At 35.5% G+C, this 18,515-nt stretch overlaps 1 protein-coding gene across 1 annotated transcript in view; it reads left to right on the top strand.

Moving 5' to 3' along the window:
* The window catches only part of ITGBL1 (integrin subunit beta like 1), a 147,663-nt gene that overhangs the window by 53,347 nt on the left and 75,801 nt on the right, over positions 1–18,515 (top strand). Inside the window, exons 3-6 of the mRNA XM_032202893.1 lie at positions 5,659–5,805; positions 10,809–10,931; positions 14,695–14,835; positions 17,649–17,789. Coding sequence (XP_032058784.1) covers positions 5,659–5,805; positions 10,809–10,931; positions 14,695–14,835; positions 17,649–17,789 — 552 coding nt within the window. The remainder of the gene's footprint in view (positions 1–5,658; positions 5,806–10,808; positions 10,932–14,694; positions 14,836–17,648; positions 17,790–18,515) is intronic.

Here is an 18,515-nt window from a genome sequence, read left to right as displayed (position 1 = left end):
TTATGGAGATCCCCAAATGCAGCTCAACAGAATAGGCCATATCAGTATTCTTATCCTAGCATAATCAGAAATAATTTCACCAAGTTTACACTGGTGTAAAACAGCAGAATCTGCTTCACTAAATACAGAAAAGAAAGTAATGCAATGAAGAAAGTATTAAAACCATCTTCGTTGTACTGGTCTAAGTTGAAATCAGAGAACAATATTTTATTTTTTTACTTTCCCAAAGTTTTCAAGTCTTACAACTCAATCATCCTTCCTATCTATCATCCAAATTTAAAGAGGGAATCCATAACAAGTTCTTCATATTTCTTCTCCTACTTTAATGAAGTGTTTTTTAGATTTGAAAAGCATTTCATGATTCACTCAGTGGTTGCTGAAAATGAATAATAATGAGTCCAATTCAATTTTCATGCCAGCTGCTGATTTCCTTCTGATGGCTGACTTTATGCCGTAGAAAGAAATCCTTATGCTAAATCTTACCTACCTGTAGGAAATTGATTCCATTACAATGTAAAACTGAGAGCTGCCCAGAACTGTGTTCTTACACAGAGTAATTGGGCTTTAGTTATTAAAAATAAGTGAAAATGAAGACATCTGAGAGCATTTTAATGTCTGGTTAGACAGCCTGGTTCTTTGTACTCCAATAAGAGACTTCTCTTGAAACAAGAGTTACTAATCTATAACTAATACTGCACAACCACATAAATAAGTATTCTACCAAAGGGACTTATTTAATAACTTGGTCCTTGCAGTTTAACAAGTACATGATTATAGTTTTACAGTTACCCCTAGATAGGGTGTGCTCTTTTCATCTTACAAAGAAAAGGGTGATTGTAGGTGCTAAAGCATGGTAGATAAAAAAAAAAAAAAAAAAAAAAAAAAAAAAAAGTTATTTGTTTTGAATGTATTTATTCCCATTAGAAAGTTTAACCAACAGGATGTCACAGATCTTTTAGTCACAGTGAACATTAGTAGGAAATCAAAATATCTAAACTAAAATGGCACAAAGGTGGAGAGAATCTTTTCCAGAGGGAGGCACAGAAATAGCAGTAGTACTGCAGAATGCAATAATTTCTGTAGGAACACAGAAATGGAAGTAATGTTCCAATTCAGTTTCTGGTTTACCCAGTGATCACATAAGATAATTGTTTTCATCAGCTGATTGAGATCAACCTTTAAGTAAGCTGATAGCTATCTATTTAAAACCTGACATAGATTATCGTATAGATAAGTGAAGCAAAACCAAAACCAAAACAAATGAAACCCCCAAAACACCAATGTTTATTTGCACACATACATGTCTTGTGTTGCACCAAACTCCAAAGTCCCACCAGTCTTTGTGTATTCTATTCAATCATTGTATGCTTAACAGTAGTTTAGTGAAGAAAGACATCCACCCTCCAAGGGCTGTCCAGCCCAGACAAGATCTGAGTCACCCTGCAGAAGTGCCTGTCTCTCATGATGTATTACAGAAGGATCCCAGTGAAATCAGGCTTCCAAACTGGTGCCTTGAAGAGACAGAGTTCAGTTCTGGGTTCAGAGCGGTGACAGAGATTTCACCTTTACATCTTACTTTTTTACTAAGTGCTTAAGAGTTTTGTGTCATTGGCAGATGTTGCTAGCCTATTCTGATTTTTTTTTTTATGAATATCATAAAAACATATTTTAAGTTCCAAAACATCCTTTAAAACATAACTGATAATCTTCTCCTATTCTAGTAATACCCTTTGCATCCTAACTTCTTCTGTCCCTTAAACCAAGCTGTGATTCTTTTGCATTTCTGTTGTACGTTACTCAGAATAATTTTTTTTTTCCTAAGTGGTATTGAATTCAATGCATATATTCAGATCATCTATATTTCCTGTGTTCATTTTCTTGAAATATCAGTAATCTTATAAAGAGAGATGCCAGGTTAATTTGACACAATGATAGCCTATTTTGGGATAAAGCTGTTATTCATTATATTCCATTTTTCATTACCTCAATGATCTTCACTGTTTGTTTCAAATCCTTGAAAAGGACATCATGAAGTCAGAGCCACTTGTTTTTTAGTGGCCTAGATCATGTACATTCCTTTTTCTTAAAAGGTTTTTATTATTATTATTATTTTATTTTTCAGACATTTGATTGCCAGCCTGATAGATTCATTAAAAGTCTTTGTTCTTAGGCTGGCCTTTCATGTGCAAGTATTGCAAGTACTCTGGAGCAGAGATATGGGGTCTTGCCCTCCTGGTCTAGACACTTCCTTAAAAACAATTTTATGTCTTTGTTTTGTTCTCGTCTTCGATGAGTAATTTTCATTTCCACAGTCTGTATCATTAGCCACACTGCATTTGCTAATGTGGTCAACATCCCCATATTAATTTTGTTTTGGACTGTCTGTAAATTATCTGTAATCTTAACTGCTCTTTGCTGCTTGGTGAAGTCACTCTTTTTTTTTTTTCTTTCTTTCTTTTTTTTTTTCTGTTTTCTTTTTATTTGAATGATGAAAGTACACTTTAGTACTTGCAATTTTGCAAGATCTGACCCTGCCTAACATTTTCCGTTCTCACTTTCTCCATATATTTTCTGACATCAGACAGTTTTCCTTGCATATTAGTTTCATTTTCCACCCTATGAGCTCTCTGTATGCTCCAGATAGACTCTCTGAGGTGATTGCTCATCTAGTTAGAAATTGAGTCCTTTATTATGAAAGGTTTTTCCACATGTTTGAAGCTGAAATTTTTACAGCCCACAGTCACAGATGTTTTCTTAAAGTAATTCTAGAACTTCCTGTAGTCTTCGCTATTTCTCTCTCTCTCTCTTTTTTTTTTTTTTTTTAATGTGAATTTCTGATTTATTTATGCTAAGCTTTTATTTATGTTACACTGATTTTTTAAAAATGGAGTTCATGTCAGTTGCCTTGAAACATGCCTCTCTTGATCAACTATTTCATATCATAAGGTCTTATAGCTCACTTTTCCTGTGTGTGACATATCCTCTGATACCTAGGGCTTGCACTTTATACCCTTTTTTTCACCTCACAGCTTTCACAGGATGCTTTACTCCTTTTTTTTTTTTTTTTTTTTTTTACTATTTCATAGCATTATTTGCTTTCTAATTAAAACAGAAATGAGACAGAATGTATTCAACACAAACCTCTCTGAAGTGAATCTGAAACTATTAGAAACCTTTTGTACCCTTTCTAATTTTCTTACAGCCTATGGAATACTTGGCTGACAGTTCATCACATCACATCACATCACTTTTTTTTGTCATGAGAAAGAACCCTGTGGTTGGTGCATGCTGATGTAGGAAATAGGCAAGAAGAGGATTACTGTGGCCACTCACTTGCATGTGTACTGCATTATCCACGTGACAGGAAAGGTGTAAGGAATAATAAGTAGGTTTATTGCCTTCTACACTTCAGTATAGTCCTCTCACCCAATTTTTTTGAGTAAAATATTGTCATTGCTTGATAATTCAAAAAAACTTATCCAATGGGCAAAATTTGGATATTTTAAGGGGGCAATCAAGGTGACAATCATTAATACAATCTCACAAATTCATATTAGTTAAATTCCTTATTGTTTTCAGTAACATGCAAGAGTTTATCTTCCATTATTTCACTCAGTTTAATTTCATGATTATTTTTTTAATATATTTTTATCAAATAAAGCCAAACTCCACTCTGTATAACTATTCTTATGGAAGTCTTATATTTATTTTCTTTAAGTGGGCTGTATAAATGTGATTTTTTTTTCCTTTATGCATCATGTATTATTACCAAATATCTATCAGAGATGTTATTGCTGCTGAACCAACAGTACTAACCAGATGTGGCTTCTGCCTTGCCCTATCTTTTAGGCATGGGAACAGGAAAATCAGTCCTCCTATAATTAGAGCTTTTTTCTTTTTTTCTTTTTTTTTTTTTTTTCCTTTCATCAACAGACATCAAACTGTTGAATCACAAGAGTGTCTAAAATGGAAAATCCAAAGTCACTGTGATAAGTAATCCTTGAAAAGAAGTAAAATATAGGGAGATAGTTATGTCTAGTTTTTTTCAGCTACCTGAGGATTAATCTCCGTTTTCCAGAATGGCTTATGCTACTGCCTGTCAGTGAAGCAGAGTAGGTTTTTATTATATATTTTATATGCTACTCCTTTTTCTTCTCCTTTACCACCAGGGAGTTATTCAGCATTTTTTAACAAGGTGGCAGTTTCTGTTTTAAAACAAGAACTAACATGATTCTCTCAGTTGTTTTTGAACCAGCTTTTTGAACCAGTTTTTTTTTTTTTTTTTTTTTTTTTCCAGCTATTGATTTGTATTTGTCTTAGGACCACCTTGGAATGCAAACAAAATTTTACTGAGCAACAAAAGATACTTCTCTTTCACTTTAAAATATTCTATTTACAATAGCTATTTACATTTCTTCTTATTGGCAGCAGGCTGGGCTTGTATTTTCATGTAGCTGACTCTTAACTGCTGGCAACAGATGCATTTAAAATAGACTCTGATAAGGTTCTGGTTTTGAGATGTAGTTATTGGAAGAGAATCTTCTGTTAAGTAGATATGCTTTCAAATGGTGTTTATTTTAAAATGGAATATTCTATTTTAAAGGATTTTGCAGATGTATTTACATTTACAACACACAATTGTAAAGGAATGCTAAAGGATTAACTGAGAGAAAATTGCACCTAGAATTTCATGTGAAATGTAATATGTAATATGTGACATATGTAGTGTAAATTGTTGCACTGTCTATGTATTGGCGTATTTTTAAAGAAAACTAAACAATTTAGTTTTAGAAAATTTAATCTTTCTTTACTCTTAATTCTTCATGTTATTACATATATTACACATTTTAAGCAATGTATTATTCAGTTGTTTGAAGGACATGATACCACTGAGCAGCTGCATTGGTTCTTTAAGACACTTCACACTTAACAAATAATTGTAAGTAAATATAGTCCTGTAAGTAGTAAAACATGCTAATTTCCCAATATTATGGAAATACTTAAAGGTAAAACTCAGTTTTGTAGCACCAGCCAAGTAGAGTCTAAGTGGGTGGGAGAGGGCTGGAGGAATCAGTAGCCAGAGGAGGCTTCAGAAGACAGATTTGCACCTTTCAGTGCAAGGGGAAGCTGGAACTGCTGCTGCATGAGGGAGTTACTGTAGCTGGCCCTCCATTCACTTTTTCAGGATTTATGCCATTATAGCTAATTTCTGTGTCTTCAGGCTGCAGTTTCTGGCTGTTCTTTGCATACAGCTGGCCAAAGAGGTGAATAGAATCTCTGCACTTCCAGTTATATTGTGTTAATTAGTTAACAGTCGAGAAATATGGGAATGAGAAGAGGTGGAAGTAATAAGAAAACCAGTTGTTCCCACAAGATGTTTTAGTTCTATGTTCCATCATAAATGTTTTTTTTGTAGATCTATCAAAATGACATATATTAGAGTTCAAAGTCACGGTGATTTCAGATGTCTCTATATATTTAAGAACATATTTATTCATTGCTATTTATAAATGCACATGAATGATGATAAGTGAATCTGTTAATGATATTCATTTAAATCTATAATTGATGGAATCTATTTTAAAAAAATGGATCAGAAAAATATAACTTTCTGAATGAGAAAAAAGGACTTGACACACTCTTTACTTACACTGCTAGGCCATGGGAAGTGTGACTGTGGGAAGTGCAAATGTGATGAAGGCTGGTATGGTGAAGCTTGTCAGTATCCAACTTCTTGCAATCTTACACGGAAGAAAAGCAATGAAATGTGTAAGAATTCTCAAGATATCATCTGTTCTGGTGCAGGTAAGACGTCTTTTGTTGGTTTTGATAGCTTAAGAAGTTCTCTCTGTGTTATCTTGTGTATCATTGTATTTTATTTTCTCACTAAGAATTTTATAGAGTGTGTTTCAAGAGACTGAGAAATAACTGTATAAATACTAAAATGCTTGATTTTCCTTTAGGCCCATTCCTGTGCACATGATGTGCAATGATTCAGAATGCTTACTTTAGTAGTCTAGTTTATCCATAGCTGATTCAGGTTGATGAAACTGCAGTTATGTCATGAATTCTGCCTATCAAAAGGTTGTTATAATGGCATTAAAATAGAATGTGACTTGTGTGTATATATCAGTAGCATGCAGAGATAATATTTGCAAATACTTTTTCAGGATGTTTATACACTATACAATTTTTTGAGACACTTTTGAGCTTATAATGGGTTTACATGGCAGGGTTTTCATAGTGGGGGCTGCAGGGATGGCCTCTGTGAGAAAAGCCTGGCAGCTGCCCCATGTCAGATAAAAGCCAGCTCTGGATGGCCCCAAAGGGACCTGCTGAGGGCTAGATCTGAGCTGAGTGATGCTGGCTGGGCCTCTAGGAGAGCAGATTTAAGAAAGGGAAAAAACTGCTGTGCAATTGTGACTGGGAGAGAAGAGTGAGAAGCAGCCGTCCTGCCCCCAAGGGGAGTGCAGCAGGAGGGCAGGAGGTGCTCCAGGCATGCAGCACAAGTTCCCCTGTGGCCTGTGGAGAGGCCCCTGGTGAAGCAGGCTGTCTCCTTGCAGCCCATGGGTCCCACATGGAGCAGATCTCCACGCTGCAGCCCCCCCATGGGTGGAGGAGCCCCCGGTGGAGCAGGTGGATGTGGCTGCAGGTGGAGGAAGCTGTGGCCCGTGGAGAGGAGCCCACGCAGGAGCAGGGAGTCTGGGGGGAGCTGCCACCCACCCGTGGGGGACCCATGCTGGAGCAGTTTGCTCCTGGGGGATGGACCCCATGGTACCGAGCCATGTGGGAGCAGTTCTTGAAGAGCTGCAGCCTGTAGGAGGGACCCCACGTGGAGCAGGGGCAGAGAGTGACCATGAAGGAGTGGCAGAGATGAAGCATGGCAGCCCCCATTTCCTATCACTCTACAGTGCTTGGTAGGGGGAAGTTGAAGAATCAGGAGTGAAGCGAAGCCTGGGAAGAAGTGGGGGATGGGGAGAATGTGTTTTTATTTATTTCTCACTACTGTACTCTGTTATTAATTGGCAATAAATTAAATTAATCTTCCACAATCCAAGTTTGTTTTGCCTTTAACTCTAATTGGTGAGTGATCTTTCTGTCCTTATCTCAACCCATAAGCTTTTTCATAGCATTTTTCCCCCCATCACACTGAGGATGGGGGAAAAAGGGAGAAAGAGTAGCTGGATGGGCTAGCCAGGGTAGACCCACCACAGAGCTGTGATGATGATTATTGAAAAAATACTGTAGAAGATCTGCTGAACCATTTTGACAGGGTACTTCATCTTCACTTTTCTGATCTTGTGGCTCTCTTTGCTGTCATTCTTTAATTTTACAACTGATGCTAACTTAAATACAAAGTCCTTTCCTTGTAAAAATCAGAGGGTAAAGAGATGGCCTTTTAGAAGACTCCACTGCATCGTAGTAAATTTTTGAAAGGCATTGGCTGCCTAATAATCAAGGTTTGAGGCCAGAAACTGCCTTCCATTTTTTTCCAGACTATTGCAACAATCTCCCAGTGAGAGAATTTTTTAAGAACCCGACTTCTGCTAACTATTGTTGGCCTTTAATTTCTGAGAAGGTCCACACATTTGCATACAACTAAATTTCTCACAGGATGGTTGCTGATGTGCCTGGCATGAGAAAAAAATCAATAATTTATGGGACTCGGTACAGAGAAGCTAGTCTCTCACAATAAGAAGTGAGAGCAATTTAACTTAAAATTCTAGGCATACTGAGTAAATGATGCTTGTTATTTATGACAGTGATGTAGGTTATATGAAAATCATGATTGTTTGGCTAAGATATAAGAAAAAAATAAATGAGAAACTAACTCAGAAATACGCACGGTAAGTTGCGATCAAAGCAGTTAAGCAAGAATGCTAAGACTTTTTTTCTCTTTCTTTTCTTGGCTAGAAGTAGCCTCAGTCTGTTTATCGCTCAGTCTTCACAAGAAAAACAATGCAGATGAGTAATGACTAAAAGTGGCTAAAAGGGGAGCGTCTGTGAGTTCAAGAGAAAAATAAGAGCTTTTGGTTCTGCTGGTATTAAACAGGACAAGACTACCAATGAGACTGGCTAGGGAGCTTGGGGTGACCTAGAGGGGCTGTAACCATACGTATTTCTTTTTTGTCTTCATGGGATTGCCTTTCAATCTCCTGCTAACTTTGCCTTTGGTGTCTGAGCTCTGTTTTTTAATTGCTGTTGAAGGATGGCAAGGGATGACATGAGTTGTTGCAAGAACAATCCTTCACTATCACACAGCTCACCATTTATTGCAATTCCTGGCATGAACCAGTCAATATCAATCTTAAATTTAACTTTTCTGATCCAACTATTCCTAATCATTTGTCAGACTGAGTGGGGCATCCTACCTAAATGTAGATCGATTCCCTTTCTAGTCAATGTGGAGAAATGGATACTTTAAGACTGTCTGACCTCCTCTGGTGCCCAACCTATGAATCATTTGATCTTTATCTCCTTTCATGTTTGTGAATTATCTCTTAAGAAGACAGTTTTATCAAGTTGTTATTTGTTTTTATTTCCAAGTAACTATAATAAATAATACTAGTTCTGGAGCTTTCTTATATTATCAGTTATGTTATTATTTTATTATTTTAGCTCTTACAAATGTTTTTGGCTTTTTTAGATTAGGCATGTACATCATGGAGCCTGATTATTCTTCTCTTTGGATAGATACTATGTTAGTAAAACCTGTACAGTAATTACTTGTTGTTCCAAGAAGTAAAATGATTTCTGCAAACTAGTTGTATAATGTCAGCATAAAACTTCTCTTTTGGAGGACTTATTTTGTGTTAATAACCATGTTTGCCAGATTATGTTTGTACCTAATAGGAGGTATATGACTTGTGAAATAAGTTTCTAAATGTCACTGGCATAGTGATGCCAGCAACTGCTGAAACAGCTTCTACAGGCCCATTGACTACAGGGCCCCATTTAAACATGCTATTGCACAGTGTTTTGTCCTTGCAATTTAATACAGGTGTTAGTTGGAGAAAAGGGGTTTCTCATACAGTCATGATGGTAATACCTTTGTTTCTGATGCTATTTGATAGTCTTTTGGGTTTTTCACTGTTTAACTCTTTAATATATATATATATAGAACAGTCATTATATATGTATATATATATATTATCATGCATCGTGTTCCAAAGCAGAAAATACTGAGAAGGTGGACGAGAAGGCAGTTTTTGGCTTTGTCCTGGCTCTCTGAGGGAAAAGGAGGTCATGGTTCCTTTCCTGGTAGCAACAAAATTCTTTTGTTTGTGACGGTGAGTAATGGAGAGACAGCCACTGAGGTGCAGTGGGCAACCAGACAGAATCACAGAATGGACGAGGTTGGAAGGGACCTCTGAAGATCATCTAGTCCAACCTCCCTGCTGAGCAGGATCACCTAGAGCATGTTGCGCAGGATGGCATCCAGGTGGGTTTTGAATATCTCCAGACAAAAAAGACCAAGAACGTGTACAGGTGTTACCAGGCTAGAAGCGACAGAAGTGAGATCTGTTTACAAATGCATTTCCATGCTTTGCAATACCTGAGCACTCTGTGATTTCATCACATCCAAATGTTTTCTGTTGTGGTTTATGTTCTGAGAAGATCCAACTTTCTCATTCCGAAGCATTTGGGAGTCCTATGTGTACTTACATCAAGGGAGAACCTCAGATAGACCAGTGTCAAACCACCTGCTGGTTTGAGAGTCAAACTCTCATACTTCTGCCTAAAACTTTTCAATTTGTAAGTTTTTTTTCTGTGCTGCTGTAGTGGCAAATCAACATTTTTTTCACATCTCTTAAATTTCTTGCAAGATCTACTCTCTGCTGAGACATCATCTACAAATTGAAGAAAAATGAACATTAAAAATTTAAAGTTGGATTGGGTCAAATGTCTGAAATAACAAAATAGTATTATGGAGGTGCCTACAATCCTTCAAGTGAATGAAATAACTTGAACTCTGGATACCAATACCTCTGGGAAAAAAAGAAGCTATTGGCATGCAAACTGCAAGTGGTTGGTGGAAACTGTATTAAAATGTGAATAGAGAACACTGTCAAGAGTTTCAGTAACTATCATAGAGTTGGCTGTTTAATCCTGGCTTTTAATATGCACTTTGCAGTAAAATCATTGATATGGTGTAATAATACTTAGAGTTTGTTTAATAACGCTATGAATGTATTTCATTTCAATTAGCTTGTATGTTGTCTAATATACTGGTATGGTAATCACTTTCTAGATTGAGTCTTAAGATTTTTAAATCTTATTCCTCAGAGAATAGCTATAGAAAAGTGACTGGAGACTTAAGTGCAAAGGAACTTTGTGAATTTATGCAAACATATTTTCAGGTTCTGAGTAGCTAAGCACTTGTTCTCATGTAAGATGGCTGTGGAGCTGGACGAAATCAGGCTTCATTCTTGGGAGGATGACTAAGTTCAATTTTCTCCTTTTAGTGGGCAGGAGATATAATTTCCAAAGATGACTTCATGTCTTAAGTGTATGAAGTGAGACAGACATCCCTGGGAGTGAATTTTACTTAGGAAAATATAATACTTCTTTTTAGGGATGAAACACTGTATATATTTACAGCTATGTATATATTGTGTATATTTGTATATATTTACAGCTATGATTAGACCTTTTGTTGGTATGGATTGTTTCAATTTCTTTCCTATTTGGTTAGTTCAGCCTTAGATTTCAGCCTGCTCAGAAATAAAATACATGCTGTCTCTGATGTACTGATGAAACTCTTTCCATAAATTGTAGTCATTGAGTTATATCTTAAATGTTTTCAGGCACATGTCAGTGTGGCAGGTGTAAATGTGCAAACTCAGAAGGAAATGGACTGGTCTATGGTAAATTTTGTGAATGTGATGACAGAGAATGCATAGATGATGAGACGGAAGAGATTTGTACAGGTATGTGTTTTGGTGGGTGCAATAAGAATGGGGAAGATGAATGCAGTCTTATAAAATAATTTTATTATGTGGAGCTACAAAATGTCTTTACTGAATGCATGAATTAAAAACAACCAAACAGACAAACAAAACAAAGCAAAGAGTACGGCTTGCAAATTGTAATTGGGAGTTTCAGATACAAAAATGAGCTAAGCAGCAGGTTAGAGAATGAAGAAATCCTGTGACATCCTCCTCTTTTTGGAAAAATTGGATAGAGGATTTCACAAGATAATTCACTAGGGTACTTCATACCTTACTGTGTCTGCCTTTGGAATAAAATAAGTAATATGAATGCTTTGTGGCACTGTGACTGTGAGAGGAAGAGACAGAGAAAACAAAAGAAAAAAGGAAAAGAAATTATTAAGAATTTTGGGCAATGAAGAAAAACAAAACAAAAAAAAAAAAAGAAGAACAAGAGTAAATGTAGGATGAGAACTCAAAAGCAATTCAGGCAGTAAAAAGGGAAAGGAACAAATGAAGAAAAACTCCACCTGTGATAGAAAAGGCAAGAGAATAAGATAGAGTGAACTCTGCTGATAGAAATGCAAACAAAATCCAAGCGGTACTTTAATTTCATTATGAATTAAGAACCTAGCAATTAAATACTGTGTAATACACACCATTTATAATATTGTAAATGCTGTTGCATATATTACTAGGGAGGCTTGTCCTCAAAATGAAAGGTACTAGAAATATTTTACAATCTAGAAATATTTTACGCATATGCATAAAGTGTCTATATGCATACCGGAGGATTCAGAGCTGCTTTTAGAATGTTCATACTCTGATTATACTGCATGATCTGCATGTGTGTGTGCATGTGTGTGTGTAAAAAGATAAGAGTAATTGTACCAAGTAGCTTTATCTATCTCTATCCACACACAGAGAACAAAATAAATTCTATTTATTTAAGTGCCTTCTAAGGCAAGAAGAACTATTTTTTCCCCACAGGATTAGGTAGGGATTTTAAATGAAGGCAAACAGAATGTCCCTTTGAAATCTAAATCTAGGACCAGAGGACAGCATTTCTGGTAATTACCTAAAACAAAATGAGTGGAAGGCAATAGTATTATGTGCCAATGTTTCTCTTTGTATTTATTTGATTGTAAACATTAGATATGATACCAACTATGATAAAAATTCACCACTTATTTAGTTCCAGTAAATTCTCCTTTTTCAGTTTTTGTCATTTTTTTTTCCTGTCTGTGTTGCTGTTGATTTATGTTGTTAGTTTTCTCTTAAATTTTATTTCTTTTATTTCCCCTCGTTTCATCCAGTGGTGCCGTGTCCTAAAACAGGCCAGATGCATCTCTGTAAACACACTAGTTTAATGTGTATGAGGAAATAAAAGTATGCTGATACATAAGGACAAAAATGTTGGTAGATTCAAGTCTGTAATGTTTGTAATTCATCAGTACACAAAGCTTTGATACCTTATGTAAGGTTTGGAGCCATACAAAGTAAATATAAATTGTTTGTGTGCTTGACTTTGTTAAATAGTTCTAAGCTGAAAAGTACACATTTAGCATGAGTGTTAGATTTTGCTTTGCTTTCTAACATGAACCTCTGCAGTGCGTAACAATGTGTTAAATCAGAAAGAAAATGTGACTTAATGATCAAAGGTACATAATTTCATAGCAGAAAAAGCAGACCCTACCCTTATATCTGTTTATGGCTTCTTTCTCCCACCCTGATGTCTTCTATCCTGTCTTTCCTTCTGCAGAATTTCCACCACAGTAATCATTCAGGTTTGTTTATGAAGTAAAAAGAAATGCTGTTCCAACCCAAGAAAGCTGTAATTATCTAGCGATGTCCCCTGGATGTTCTCCACAGAGAGGGTGAACCTAATCAGTGCCAGTTCTGCTATCATAGTGTGTGTAGCACCTACTTACTTGCTACATACTCTTTGTTTCCCTTGAAGGTCTCTGGCTATAGGCAAGTCTCAAAGACTGTAATTGTCTTCAAAGAAAGCCAACTCAGGAGGATCAAGCTAACAAAAAACCCAAACCTTCTATTTATACACTTGTTTTCAAGGTCTGCAGCTGTGAGCTGGGATTTTATCCTGGAAAAGCTTAGAATGCAAAGCTGAGATATTCGTTAGAGCAGTTACAACAGTGGATCAAGTTTTTTTAAGCTTCAGTGTTTTTTTTGTTTGTTTGCTTGTTTGTTTTAAACAATTTGTGTTTGTTTCACTTAATATTTGAGGTTACACAAACTTTGGAATCAAGTTGCAGCTTATTTTTCATGAAGTATTGTGGATTCTAGCAAATTAAATTCTGATCCTGATCTTTTTTTAATCTAAGGCTGTGCGTTTTAATGGAGCGAATTTATCTTCAGTCAAGGGCAAGAGATAGCAGCAAATTGTATTATTTGTATTATTTGTGTTATTTGCCCCATCTCTGGAGGTGTTCAAAACCAGGTTAGATGAGGCCCTGAGCAACCAGATCTAGTGGGTGGCATCCCTGCCTGTGGCAGGGGGGTTGGAATTGGGTGATACTTGAGGTCCCTTCCAACCCAGGCCATTCTACGATTTTATGATTATCTGGTTCCTGGTTGGGGATGATATGAGTGTGAGTGAAAGATGAAGCAGAGATATTTTAATCTGCAAAAACTGCTAATAGCTTAAATTAATTTGCTCCTTCATAGTTTTTCCACTTTTCCTGTCTATTGTTCATGAACAGCCTATTTGTAATATGCAATGTTATAAGCTGTATTTGTTGTTTAGTTATATACGCAAGAGGATATTATTCTCTTCTGTTATTGTTTCACATGCCAGCAAACAATTGTAATGAAAATTCTATGTGTAATTGTAAAAGCAGAACAACAACAACAACAAAAATGTATCCCACAGGTCTCAATTTGCTCTCTTACAGTTAAGGATATCAGCTGAGTAGATTCTGATAGAGACAACCAGGTCTACTAAGCTTAGCATACCTAGAGAAAAAAAAAGGACAAGATGCTGACTTGATCCTGGGTCCTTGCAATAAAGAAATTAATTTATGACTTTTTAGTAAGAGTTGCAGCTACTTAATTTAAATGCTTTGTGTCATTGAAGCACATGGCATAAGTATCTTCCTGGAACAGAATGTTCAGGAGCTTGTTTCTTGAAGTCCCAGATGACCCATGTATCTTTTCAAGAGATGGGAGGTTTGTTAAATGAACATTTAAAACACTCATTTTCCTAATTCTTATCATTCATGAGCTGGTGCATCTGTGTTTAAAAATGTTCTTGCTAGGTAAGAACAGAAGCCATATACAATGTGGACAGTTTGTAGTAAATCAGGATCCCTCTGGTGGAATTATCTGAGTAGCTGAGAACACACAGTGCTTTGTTAGATGTACCCAGAATGGTGGGAAAGTGTCTCTTCTCAATATTTACAGCTGTGCTCAACTTTTAACTATTACATTTACTCGCTTTCAAATTTACCTTTAAAGGTTCAAAAAAAGCTTACAACTATAAAAAAAGGTTAATGTCATTTTCTTAGTGTTTATTAATGAGAGATCTGTGATTAAATGAAAACATGTTCTGATATAGATAGGGGGAGAAAAAGAATGCAGATATCCTTTGTCTTATTTGATGTAGACAAATGCAGTCTACAAATTGTTTCTATTCTGAGTCTAGCAGTAAAAGTTTTTAAAAGAAAAATAATCAAAATGGTTAAATTGCTAATGCTTCTAAAAAACTTGCCTCTTTCTCACTGTATAAAATTTGTTTTGGGTTAAGGCCATGGAAAGTGTTACTGTGGAAACTGTTACTGTGAGGCTGGTTGGCATGGAGATAAATGTGAATTCCAGTGTGACATCACCCCTTGGGAGATCAAGAAAAGATGCACATCTCCAGATGGCAAAATCTGCAGCAACAGAGGTGTGTCATTTGCACATTCGTTCTACACGTATTTATGTATCTTGCTTTTGTTTTAAAATATGCATTTTCTGCAACAGAACATGCATTGTGTTTGTTGATGATTTCTAGTTTTTTCTCACTAATTTCAAATCTGGATAAATATTTCTAAATGCGTGGATGGATACCTGTGTTTCCATACAAACTTACATATATACACACCCATTTTTCATTGAAACTGACCCAAGAATAGCAAGTTCTTCTTGACCTTCATTTCTGTAGTAAGACTGAGCAGGAGAATTTATCAGGACATCTGCTCTGGTGAGAGACATGTCCTGTTAAATTAAATATTAACAGATTGATGACTGATGGATCAGTGCTTTAAGGCCAACAGGACTGTGTGCTGATTTACTCTTAAATAAGACCAAGGACCCACAACTGAATAGAGAAATAAAAACACAAGGCTCTTTTTTTTTTTTTTTTTTTTTTTTTTTTTCCCACTGCAACCTGAGAGAGCAGCCAAGAGTTGTGCAGTAACAATGCAATGAATGTATATGATGTTGGAAAGGCAGATTTTATACAATAGTTCTAAATACATGAAGCTTTCTTTGCATAAAGTTCCAGAATTTAAATTTTACCTTATACTTCTGTTTAATATTTCCATTTTTGGAAAAAAAAAAAAAAAAAAAAAAAAGCACAAAATGAGGTTGGTATTCACCAACTGCATGTTTGGCTTGGTTGAACAAAGAGTTAAAACAGCATGTTATTTTTTTGGCAATAGTACAGAATAATTACAGTAGAATGTAAGTTCAAGTCTCAGAGATACTTTTCTTAAAAACATCTCTGCTGACAAAACCTGCTATAGTGTGAACATCTAATTATCTTGAGAGCATTTAGAAAACTCTTTTCTCTTAATTATGAGGAAATTGAAGTATTGGCTCAAATACAGAGATCATGTAGGCTCATTTCGTTTTGGGATTTCAACAGTAAAAAAAAATAATCTGTATTTCTGGAAGTAATAAATATGGAAGTGTTTCAGATCAGAAGTTTTTTTTTTTTTTTTTTGCACCAAGAAAGTAATTTCTTGTTAGAGGAAATTTTAAATTTGTATGTGGAAGTATTTCTTTAAATATACATTGCAAGTGAGGGAAATGAAGGTAGTATAGCTGATATTCTGAATAGCTACAAACTGCCATACAAAGATGCATTCATGGGATATTTCTATATGTTTTTACCCTTTCAGCTATTTGTAATTTTATCCACATAACAATTTTTTAGACTGTTGACTACATAAAGTTGTCTTCCAACATGGTGTTTCTACTCTCTTTAGTCCTATTTACCCAGATTTCTGTTTACACATTTTGTGACATAGGTACAGTTCATCTTGTCAGTCATGAGTGTTCTAAAAATTATATTAATGAGGCTAACCTCACTATGAAGCTTATATCAGTGCTAAGATTGTTAAATTATTTGTATCTCTCCACCAACTGTCTAGTAAACCATCTGAGACCAGATGTGAACCTTTACATTTTTTAAACTTTGGTGGGATGATGCTTCATATCCTCATATCCAGGACATCTGATCCAAAGTCACTTTGAAGTTCTTTTGGTGAGATTTAATCACTCCCCAGAAGTATTTCCTCATTTTCTGATTTTGCTGTCTTTTTTTTTTTTTTTTTTTTTTTTTCCCCTCCTTCAGTAAGGTCACTGAATTGTGAAAAAATCAATAATCACATGTACATTTCCTAAGGGCTGTCTTGGTGGCTTAAACACTGGACAGGGCAGCATCTCTTCCGGCTTCATGTGACAGTCAGACATGCGCAATAGTGTGGACCTTGTCTTTTTAGAGACAGTGCATGTGTACCACTTAGTCAGCCTGCCCTGTTCTCCTCAAATACATTATGTTGTTCAGAGTAATCTGAATAAGAAGACAATCTTCAGCAGAGTAGCAGAAAAGTGAAGCTGCTGTCCAGGAAATTAACTGCATGCAACTGCTTGCACCTGTAACTTTAGGTTACTGCTTTGTACCTATTAACATCTCAGCAAAAGCTGTAAATGTATGGCCCTGCAAAACAAGCTATAAAGGCCTTTTGTTCTTTCAGAGATGTTGTGTCTATTTGGCAAGCACATTTGGATTTCTGAAGACGGAAACTGTATTTCTGTGTGTGTGTGTTCTGACTTTTCCTAAACAAGTATCTTGTATGTTCTCTGTATATCAGTAACATTATGCCAAATAAATACCTCTTTCACATATCACATTTTCCTTCCTATTGTAAATAAAAAGCTGTGGCCATGCATACTGATTTGTGAAAAATGAAAAAAGTATCGTTTTCATGTAGACCTGTGCTAATGTTCTTGTTATGTAAATTATTACCTCCCAGCCATTTTCAGCTGGATTAGAATTTGTATTTCCTTTTAGTTTAAATGTTTATGCTTTAACATTCATTAATTATCCACTGTGTCCAAGCCAAAATCATTTAAACATCATTGATTTTTATCGTCATTAGTGTCAGCGCAAATTACTGTTGATGTCAAAGATTTACTAATGTTTTGTGTGCTACATTTTTGTTGACTCCTAATAAGGCTCAACAGCAAAAAGAAACTTGAGCAGGAAGCCAACTTGTTTGTACAAAGTATTACTACTAAATTAATCATAAAAAGTTTTAAATCATGCAAGATGAGCATACACTCATGATTAACACTTGCAGCTTTGACACTGCACTCCTGTGAGAGCAGAAAATTCACGAGTGTAAAATTCATGTCATCAAACTATTATTACTCTAAATTACTCGGTTAATCTTCTGTCTCTGTCTTTTTTTTTTTTTTCTTCCTTCCTAGGCACATGTGTATGTGGGGAATGTACATGCCATGATGTGGACCCAACTGGTGACTGGGGAGATATACATGGAGATACGTGTGAGTGTGATGAAAGAAACTGCAAAGCAGTGTATGATAGATATTCTGATGACTTCTGCTCAGGTAAGAAAAATGTATCTTACCTTATGTGTAGTTTTATAACAAAAGTCTCAAATTGGTCTAAATTTGCTTCAATTCTCATTTTACCTGGCTTAAAATATATCAGGCTTTAGCTGGTTGGTTGGTTTGGTTTAAAAAAGAAAAAACAACTCTTTTTTGAGGAATGGACTTTTTAAAGTAAAAGCAAAAAAAAAAAAAAAAAAAAAAAAAACCAAACCAAACAAACAAAACCCAAAACAAACAACAACAAAAAAAATAAAGTTTTCTTTAAATATATTTTATTCTGTGTAAATATGAACTATTTCTAGGTGGTCAATTCCCTTTCAGTACTATCATCTTCAGTGTAGTCTAACATAAATGCATGAATGGATGAAACTTTATATCCTATCTTAGGGAAATTTAAATTAGATTGTGCTTTATTTGTTATTGTGTATTATGTGGAAGGGAAAGGAAGAAATTCAAGAAAAACTGAATTAATGATTTAATGAAAAATAGTACCCTTAGAATGCCAGTTTATCTAAGAACAAGAAATGGAAAGGTCAAGATGTGGAAAATATGAATGTGTTATCTATACATCTCAGACACTTTCTTCTTCCTTTTTTGGATCAATGCTTCTTATATTAACTAACACCAATGCATTCCTTCTAATGGAATTCCTCCTGTTTAGTATGAGAGCAATCTCATACAAAATTACATACAATTTTGTTAAGCTGTTGTTAAAGATGTAAA

This window comes from Aythya fuligula, chromosome 1, assembly GCF_009819795.1.
Source record: "Aythya fuligula isolate bAytFul2 chromosome 1, bAytFul2.pri, whole genome shotgun sequence".
NCBI lineage: Eukaryota > Metazoa > Chordata > Aves > Anseriformes > Anatidae > Aythya > Aythya fuligula.
Note: the sequence above shows the minus strand (reverse complement) of the source record. Positions and strands in the feature narration are given on the sequence as shown.